Source organism: Gadus morhua, chromosome 6, assembly GCF_902167405.1.
Source record: "Gadus morhua chromosome 6, gadMor3.0, whole genome shotgun sequence".
NCBI classification, from domain to species: domain Eukaryota; kingdom Metazoa; phylum Chordata; class Actinopteri; order Gadiformes; family Gadidae; genus Gadus; species Gadus morhua.
Genome location: NC_044053.1, coordinates 4,776,255 through 4,786,254, shown reverse-complemented (window position 1 = coordinate 4,786,254; position 10,000 = coordinate 4,776,255). Strand labels below are relative to the sequence as shown.

Sequence of the window (10,000 nt, the reverse complement as noted above, 5' to 3'; positions counted from 1 at the left end):
GTGGTTCATCAAGACCACCGATTACGCCAAGGTAACCGGGGGCGACGGGGTACCCCCAAAAAGTACATGTCACCCCACAACCGTGGGCGACGGGGCTTTCGGGCTCCAAACCCTGGCGTGGGCGGACGTCCCCGAGTCCTCACCGACGTGCACACCCTTGTGCACCCCTTCGTACCCCAATGTCCGTCTTACGGACATTGGGGTACGAAGGGGTGCACAAGTGTGTGTGTGTGTGTGTGTGTGTGTGTGTGTGTCTAGAGGGAGGGGTGCGTTACACGTGTCTGTGGCCTGTTTTATTCAAAGGTGTCTGCTGCTGTGCGTGTGCGTGTTTGTGTGTGAGCGTGCACATGTGTACAGAGGAGGGCTGGAGTCTGATTGACATGGACAGCAGTGTTTGGCGAGACGGGGCCCAGCAGCTGTAAATGTCAGGGATGGCAGACGCTGTGGGGGGTGGGGGGGAGGGGTGGCTGTCTGGGAGGTGTGTGGTGGTGGGGGTGGTAGAAGAGGAGGTGGTGGTCGAGCACGTGGTGGTGGTGGTGGAGGAGGTGGTGGTGTTGGTGGAGGAGGAGGTGGTGATGGTGGAGGAGGTGGAGGTGTTGGTGGCGATTGTGGAGGGAAGGTGGTGGTGGTGGAGGAGGTGGTGTTGGTGGAGGAGGAGGAGGAGGGAGGTGGTGGTGTTGGTGGAGGAGGAGGAGGTGGCGATGGAGGAGGTGGAGGAGGAGGAGGAGGTGGTGGAGGAGGAGGAGGAGGAGGAGGAGGAGGAGGTGGTGGTGGTGGAGGTGGTGGTGGTGGTGGTGGTGGTGGTGGTGGTGGTGGTGGTAGTAGTGGTGGAGGAGGTGTATTGGTTGTAGGGGGGGGGGATTATGGTGTGGTGATATTGGTGGTGTAGGAGGTGGTGGGGGTAGCGGAGGTTTTGGTGTTTTGGGGGGGGGGGGGGGTCTCTGCCTCTACTTCCACAATCAGACCCCCAGACGGAGGCTGTCATTCATAGTGCTGGCCTCCGCGGGCCTGGAGAGGCAGCCAGGGCTGCGGGTAATGTTCCCTGCAGGCTGCAGGCTGCCTCGTGGGCTGATGAGAAACCTCCGCTCTGATTGCCCTGCCGCTAACGCCAGGCTGCCGGGCGAAATCATGCTCTCCCCGGGGCGCGGAGAGATTCATCACAGCCGTCCACTGACGGAGGTGCCACATGCATTATACATGCAATGCACACACGTTTCCTGTCGGGGTAAACATTGCGCACGGCACACACACAACATACACACACGCAGAACGGGGCTCGGAGGCGTTCAGGAGAGGCCTCTCGTGAATCTGGATGATCGACGGGGAACAAACGTCCGAATGCCATTTTGATATAATTAAAAAATTATTTATTAATGGGAACAGCAAATTAACAGCTAGATGTTGGAGAAGGCCATCATGGCACGCGATAGCCGTCCCTCTGTTGTGAAACAAGCTGTGTTACAAAAGGAGAGGATCTGATTTGCATGATGAGCGGTGCATTCGTGTAGCTCCCAGTTCGTTTTGCACTTATTTTTATTCCGCTTGGACGCTGGCGTCGGGAGGCAGTGCTGGAACACTGCTCGTCCTCGTCCGAGGTGTGAGCAGAGGCGGAAGCGGCCCGCGGTGACAACAACGTGTCGCCGCCGCACCGCCTGTTCCCTCGCCCCACGCCGCCCGCCGCCCGCCGCACGGGCAGTGGGCGAGAGCAACGTGCAAAAGGAACGAAATGGAGAGGACAAATGGAAGGAATGAAAATATATAAATATGCAATCGAGAGAGCAGGTCGTAACTTGTCGCGCAAACAGGTTTGCTATTTGCCCTGTGTCTGTGGGGCTGCTGTGCCGGCTGCGCCTCTTTTTTGTCATTACACGCAAATATTGGAAAAGCCATCATCTGTATTTAACCAGCTACACTCATTTTTCAATTTCATGCGTAATCACGCATGCTGCGCGTCGGGGATCTACGTTGTGGCCCGGCTGCTACACTGCGGGGTCGTTGAGATGATGGATTGAGTCGGTGCACGCGCTGTCGTTTCCCTTCAGTGGCTTCTCTTCATGTGCATTTTAATAGACTTACATCATAGACTTTCTTTCTTTATTACAGTGCATGCATTGTTTATACGGAATTCGGTTTCAATCTTGAAAAGTAAGGGTTTATTATTTTACACGCACCTTAATATAACAAAGGATGTGTTTTTATGTTATTGTACGTATTTAAATTATTGTACATATTGGAATGTATGACACTATTTCAACATTTCTCCGTCTCAGTGTGGCTGCCTCGGGACATGTTTGTCTGATAAAATGCCAACGCTTTGTTGCCTCTTTATCATTTAATACTGACGTCTTATAACACACATGCACGAACGCACACACATGCATGCACATCAATACGCAGGGATGTACACAAACTTAAACCGTAAGGACTCTTACTCTAATGTCCTATCGTTTTTTTATTGCGTTTCCTTGTTGCTATAGCAACTGTGGTCCTTGGTGTACACGTCTCTTTGTGGCTGGGTCCTCTGCCAAACTGTTTCCTTTTATTATTTTTCTATTTTCATAAAAAGGGAAAAATGGGCTACTTCAGCCCCCTTTTTTGTTCTCGCCTCTATTATCCTGCCTAGTTGCCACTTTCAATGTCGTGGCTGTTTGGGTGGGAGAACACCTCAGTGGGTACAGCTTGTGTCTGACGATTCAGGAGTCGCTGGCTGGGATTCTCCTCCGCCCCTTGACCCTTGACCCCTGACCTTCCCTAACAGGCCGGTGGTCGCCCTGACCCCACCGTTGGCGTATGTTAACCTAGGTTAACCACATTAACTAGGTTTGCGCTCTGACTATAGCGGCTAGAAAAATACACAAACACAAACCTGGCCCAGTTTGCAGTTCTTGTGCTTTGAGGTGGTTCCTATCTGCTCTAGCTGGCTGCAACATGTTCCGCCCACACATGCAAGAATCTGTGAGGCTCCGACCGGGGCCAAAGCCCCGGTCAGAGTGAGCGTAGCCGACGCCGGCGGGAGTCATGCGACCCGAATGCACCGCAGAGACCAACGACACACATACTGCAACACGAAGCCGCTGCCCACCGTCTTTCTTCCTGCGTGTGATCGCATGGGAGGAAGGGGGGGGGGCCTTGGTGAGGTGTGGCTCGCTCAGAGCGCACGGCGACGGGGGGGGGGGGGGGGATAATAAACGTGACATATGAGCGGGCGAAGGAGCCAGGGCGATACACATCTCCGGCTCAAGCCCAGCTGTGGCTTGTTTGCCTCAGCCTCGTTGATATGCATTGCTTCCTTTAATCCTGGGACTAAGTGTGTGTGTGTGTGTGTGTGTGTGTGTGTGTGTGTGTGTGTGTGTCTGTGTGCGTCGTGCTTAAATGCACCACTCCATCAACGCAGAGACCACATACAGTGTGTGTGTGTGTGTGTGTGTGTGTGTGTGTGCGCGTGAACGTGTACGTGTGGTGATATCCTGGAATATAGGTCGAGTAGGATTTTCTCAAATCCCTCTTCCCCTGCATATCGTGACCCGGGTCACATTGCCCTGCTTTGTTCCAGTTAATTGGCAGGGCCTTCAAACCTAGACTCTCCTCTTTCAGTTCTGTTGATGGCTCCTCACATTCTTTTTTTAGAAAATAACACACTGGTTACTCTTTCTCCCGTGCAATCACATCGCCTCCTCCGGTCGAAGGAAGGGTTTCTCCAGACCTAGCCGAGCAGAACGTCTCGAGGCTGAACTTTCGACAGCTGCGTTTAAAGGTCTTTGGCTTGGGACTTGTGACGTGAATCTAAGCTTGTAAACCTACAAGCAGACAGGGATGGCTACCTTCAAACGATGTCTGTGTTGGGAGGGGAGGACCTGGAACCACGCTACTGGACCTGTGACGTGTGTGTGTTTGTAGGGGCTTGTCTCATCGCTCTCTGTTTCCGTCCGTCTGCAGCCCCTCCTCGAGGCCTTGGCGGACCTGCCCGAGTGGTACGGGGTCAAAGCCATGCAGGCAAACTGGATTGGAGAATGCAGCGGTTGCTTCTTTGATTTCCACCTCAAGGTAAACCCCCCCCACCCCCCCCCCTCCCCCCCTCCCTCCCCTCGCCTTCCAATCCGTCCACCAATCCGTTTCCTTCTCCTCGCGTTCTGCTTCCATTCCATCCCCCGTGCGCTCCTCTGCCATCTTAATCCTTTAACCTCCTTCCTCTCGCTTCGCCTCCCCTTTTTCCCGCTCACTACTTTGCCTCTTTTTATTTTGTCATTTCGCCGTCTTGTCCCCCCCCCCCCCCGTTCCTGATTGATTGCCCTTCTTCGTTTTCAATTTCTCTGTTCCTGTTATTTCTTTTTCTGCTTACCAAACACTCTTCACCTTGCCTAAGCGCTTCCATTTCCACGTGCCACAGCCATCTGTGCAGCGGCAATTTACCCAAACAAGCGCGGGCACACATTGGTTCCTAATTGACTGTTTCTCCGGCCTGTTTTGAGATATTGACACTCGCGCCGTTTAAAATCCGGCTTTCTAGAAGCCCAAGCCGAGATGATTATCCTTATTATACAGCCGCCCTCGAAAGACAAGAGGGGCTTTGATTCACTCTCTGAGAGAGAGAGAGAGAGAGAGAGAGAGAGAGAGAGAGAGAGAGAGAGAGAGAGAGAGAGAGAGAGAGAGAGAGAGAGAGAGAGAGAGAGAGAGAGGAAGAGCAGGTGGAGGAGGAGGAGGAGGAGAGAGGAGGAGAGCGGAGGAGGAAGAGGAGGAGAGCGAAGGAGAAGAGAGGAGGAGGAGAGAGGAGGAGCAGGTGGAGAGAGAGAGAGAGAGAGAGAGAGAGAGAGAGAGAGAGAGAGAGAGAGAGAGACTTAAGGTCTATATGTGCATGTGGCGTCTCATCCATCAGGAAGGTAATTAAAGCGCAGGCCATTGTGCGGGGGGGCGGCAGGAGGGGGGGGGGGGCTAGGAACTGTGTGGTATCACATCTACATATTAGAAGAGGTCGCTGTCACTGGAGGGGAGGTGTTATCACATGACCCCTGCTCCGCCACTCTTTATTACATTAACCCCTCGCCGCTAACCTGCCCCCCCATTTAAATAATCGTTCATTACGTCAGCCGGAGCCATTATGACTCTCCCCGTCGTGAGCCGAACGCCCCCCCCTGCGTGCAGCTGGAGCTAGGCCTCTGTTTACAGCCATCACTATACATCTCGCCCTCACCCTCGCTCTCTCTCTCTCTCTTTCTCTTTCTCTCCCTCCTCCTTTCTCTCTCTCACTCTCTTTTTCGTACTGTCTCTCTAGAGAGAGAGAGAGACTAATCTAAATGAGTATTTTCTAGAGCTGTCAAGCGATTAAAATATTTAATCGTGATTAATCGCATTAATGTCATAGTTAACTCTAATTAATCGCAAATTATTTTTCTATGCTAAATATCCCTTGATTTTTTTGTCCCATAATTCTTCTCATTTTAATTCTCTTATCAACATGGTGAAGTGCATCGGCTTGCCTGGTGCAAATGATTTTTTATTGATAACAACATTGGCATTTACACTGATCAAAACAGGACGATACAAAAAAAGAGCCTATATTGCAATTAAACGACTGCTTTGAACAAATGTCATTTGAACATAGCAGTCAGGCTACTGCTTCTTTGTTTTGAGCCAAAAAAAAAAAAAAAAATCTTTTTTTTTTTAATAAAATAATTGCGTTAATCGCGCGATAAAAATTTTAACGCCGTTAAATTTGGTTTGCGTTAACGCCGTTAATAACGCGTTTAACTGACAGCTCTAGTATTTTCCAATAGTCCCCCCCCCCCCCTCCCCTACTCAATAACATAAGCTCTAGTGTTGTCCCCTATCTCGGGCAAACAGCTCAGGTCTCTTGTGAGGTGTTTCCAATAGTCCCCCCCCCCCCCCCCCCCGTTGCCCAAGTGTTGCCAAACAGTCCCCTGAAGGCCTTCCCTCCCTGCTCTCCCTCTCCCCCCCCAGGTGAGGGGTGAGGAGACGGGGGAGACGCTGGCGGCCTACACGGCCTCCCCCGAGGCCCTGTACGGCGCCGCCTACCTGGGGCTCCTCCCCTCCCACCGGCTGCTGCACGGCGCCAGCCCCGCCCGCCCAGCCCTGGAGGCCGCCCTCCAGCCCGGCCGAGGTGAGCCCCGCCCCGCCCGCATCCACCCCTCCCCCACCCCCAGCGATCCACCTCCTCTCCACCCCCCCTCCCCCACCTCCTCTCCACCCCCCCTCCCCCACCTCCTCTCCACCCCCCCCCTCCCCCTCCTCTCCACCCCCCCTCCCCCACCTCCTCTCCACCCCTCCCCCACCCCCAGAGATCGACCTCCTCTCCACCCCTCCCCCACCCCCAGAGATCCACCTCCTCTCCACCCCCCCCCTCCCCCACCTCCTCTCCACCCCCCCCCCCTCCCCCCCTCCTCTCCACCCCCCCCCCACCCCCAGAGAATCGACCTCCTCTCCACCCCCCCCCTCCCCCACCTCCTCTCCACCCCCTCCACCTCCTCTCCACCCCCCCCCCTCCCCACCTCCTCTCCACCCCCTCCACCTCCTCTCCACCCCCCCCCCCCACCCCCAGAGATCGCCTCCTCTCCACCCCCCCTCCCCCACCTCCTCTCCACCCCCCCTCCCCCACCTCCTCTCCACCCCCTCCACCTCCTCTCCACCCCCCCTCCCCACCTCCTCTCCACCCCCCTCCCCCACCTCCTCTCCACCCCCTCCACCTCCTCTCCACCCCCCCCCCCACCCCCAGAGATCGACCTCCTCTCCACCCCCTCCACCTCCTCTCCACCCCCCCTCCCCCACCTCCTCTCCACCCCCCCTCCCCCACCTCCTCTCCACCCCCCCTCCCCCTCCTCCTCTCCACCCCCCCCCCCCTCCACCTCCTCTCCACCCCCTCCACCTCCTCTCCACCCCCCCTCCCCCACCTCCTCTCCACCCCCTCCACCTCCTCTCTTCACTCCATCTCCTCCACCTCCACTTCCTTATTTGTCCTTCAGGGTCGGTTGGATTACATTTGCCGAGCCTCACATGCTTGCGGCATCTGTTTATTTAAATTGGCACAGTGTTCATATATGTAAACGAACTGAAGGCTTAGTAAATGTGTTTTGTACACCATCACCCTCAAGGAATGTGGGTGTGTGTGTGTGTGTGTGTGTGTGTGTGTGTGGGAGGGGGGTAATTGGGATTCCCTGTGGTGTCACCATGGGGGGTCATTGCTGATTATGATGATGCTCTTCTTGCTCCTCCCGTTATCTCTTCCTCTCCCCTCCTGCTGTCTCCCCCTGCTATCTCTTCTCTTGCTCCTCCTCTCCTCTCTCTCCTCCTCTCTCCTCCTCCTCCCCTCTCCTCCTCCTCTCTCCTCCACCTGCTCCTCCCCTCTCCTCCTCTCTCTTCCTCCTCTCTCCTCTCTACTCCTCTTCCTCCTCCTCTCTCCTCCTCTCTCCTCCTCCTCTCTCTCTCTCTCTCTCTCTCTCTCTCTCTCTCCTCTCTCCTCCTGCTCTTTTCCTCCACCTACTCTTCCTCTCTCCTACTCCTCTCTCTCTCTCTCTCTCTCTCTCTCTCTCTCTCTCTCTCTCTCTCTCTCTCTCTCTCTCTCTTCTCCTCCTCCTCCTCCTCCTCTCTCCTCCTGCTCTCTTTCCTACTCTTCCTCTCTCCTCCTGCTCCTCCTCTCCTCCTCCTCTCCTCCTCCGCTCTCCTCCTCCTTCTCCTCTCTCCTCCTCCTCCTCCCTCCACTTCCCGTTCTCCTCCTCCAGACTCGCTGACGGAGGTGACCGCTCGCTGCTCTCTCACCGGACAGGAGGTGCCTCTGGTCATCTCCAGCCGGCAGGCATTTGACGGCCATCTGGATACGGTGATCGGTAAATGACAGGCACATTTCTCCCATAGCTGTCTCTCCATCTCGCTACAGCGCCCCCGTGTGTGTGTGTGTGTGTGTGTGTGTGTGTGTGTGTGTGTGTGTGTGTGTGTGTGTGTGTGTGTGTGTGTGTGTGTGTGTGTGTGTGTGTGTGTGTGTCTCTCAACTAGAGTGTGTAGGCGGCTAAGCAGGCTGTCAACCGTTTCTCACACAGCATCGCACACAGCATGTTCACCAGGGAGAGATTTCAGAGCACCATCAGTAGATCTTTCATCGTCAGCTCGTGTGTGTGTGTGTGTGTGTTTGTGTTTGCTTGTGTGTGGGGGGGGTATGTCTCATATGTGTATTTGCGTGTGTGTGTGTCTTCTGTGTAGTTGTTTGTTAGTGTGTGCGTGTGTGTGTGTGTGTCATATATGTATTTGTGTGTGATTCATTCGTTTGTGCGCTTGTTTGTATCTCTTGTAAACAGGTATCCCAGACAGCAGTGAAGAGGACTCGTCCGTGGCCGCCGCTCTGGGCGTGGCGTGGAACTCTGTCCTGCAGACGCACCCCGACGGCACTCAGACTCTGGTGAACTCCGACGAGGTACGACGCCGAGTGCACCCCACCCCGTCCCCCGAGTCACATGGGGTCAGACGTCCCACCGCGCCGATCAAACCATCACACACCCCCCCCCCCCCTCCTCACACGTGCAACCTCTCCGTGCAGTTCACAGGCCTCACCAGGGAGCAGGCGTTTGACGCCGTCACCCAGAAGGCCCGAGACGCCAAGGTGGGCGGGCACCTCACCAGCAACAAGCTCCGGGATTGGCTGGTGTCCAGGCAGCGGTACTGGGGCACGCCCATCCCCATGGTGCACTGCGCGGCGTGCGGCCCCGTGGCCGTGCCGGAGGAGGAGCTCCCGGTGGTCCTCCCCAAGCTGCCCTCTCTGACGGGCCGGGGGGGGGCGGCCCTGGCCTCGGCCCAGGACTGGCTCCACTGCGCCTGCCCCAGGTAAGGACCGCACCTGCGCCCGTCGGCGATGGATATAGCCTACGGTGCTGACGTTGGGGGCTGTTAACGCCCCTCCTAAGTGAAGCGCGGTGTTTTTGTGTGTGCTCGCCTGCTGACGCGGCTGTTCAGCAAACCCCGTCGACCACGGCCAGGTGTGGCTGTGACCCCCACAGCAGCACCTGCAGCCCCATCCACGGTTAGAACGAGGGCGACGGACTAAGGCAATGAACCGCAAAAACAAAAAAAGCTAGGTACAATGGAAGGGGAGTCGAATGACAATGAACAAATAGATTCTGCTTCACAAACGGTGAGCGGTGGCGGCGAGGACGAGAGGGTTTGCGTGTCGTCCATAATGTAAAGCTCGCCGTGTGGACGTCTCCATCCCTCTCTCCTCTCGCCGCTCTTCAGCCTCGCTCCACCGAGGCTGAAGAGCAGCAGGACCGATAAGGATTCTGTGCAGGGAAGGTTTCTAGATGCCAAGTCCTAATTCACCAGGCTCTACACACCCTCCTCCTCCTCCTCCTCCACCTCCTGCCTCCTACGCGTCCCGTGGGGACGAGGGTGCGGGAGAAACGACACATTTTATCCGACATAACACGCAGTAATTACTGGCAGCGTCGGATCGCGCGCGACTGTCGTGACGAGGCGTTTTGTCCCGTCAGGGCGGGACTAGTGTGATGAGTGACAGGCGCGGTACTGCATGGGACCCTGGGAAGAAGGTTGCATGAGAAAGCATGCGCGCACACACACATACGCACGCACGCACACACACACACACACACACACACACACACACACACACACACACACACACACACACACACACCACACACACACACACACACACACACACACACATTGCTGGGGTCATATAGAGGGCTGTGATTCCTCCCGTCCTCCGAGCGGCAGTGAGAAGCTTGTCACCACGTTAGTGTGTTTGACTCGGGTTAGCCGTTGAGCATTTCCCGTGTGCGTGGGTTAGGGCGGGGAAGTCCTCTGCAAACAGGTTAATCTAGCGGCCGCGCGTCAAAACCAACCTAGCACTCGCGCCCAGATGGATGGCTGTACCGAAGAGGACACATTTATCCTCTCCATCCACATAAACCATACGCCTTGTCACACATACGCACACGGATAAACATACACACGCATAAACACACACACACACACAGACACT

General features: G+C 55.7%; 1 protein-coding gene across 1 annotated transcript in view; it reads left to right on the top strand.

The window, feature by feature from the left end:
- The window catches only part of lars2 (leucyl-tRNA synthetase 2, mitochondrial), a gene marked incomplete in the record, with an annotated part of 27,786 nt that overhangs the window by 13,674 nt on the left and 4,112 nt on the right, over nt 1-10,000 (top strand). Inside the window, 6 exon segments of the mRNA XM_030358510.1 lie at nt 1-31; nt 3,937-4,044; nt 5,956-6,115; nt 7,731-7,835; nt 8,301-8,416; nt 8,540-8,823. The exon segment at nt 1-31 is cut by the window's left edge and continues 113 nt beyond it. Coding sequence (XP_030214370.1) covers nt 1-31; nt 3,937-4,044; nt 5,956-6,115; nt 7,731-7,835; nt 8,301-8,416; nt 8,540-8,823 — 804 coding nt within the window.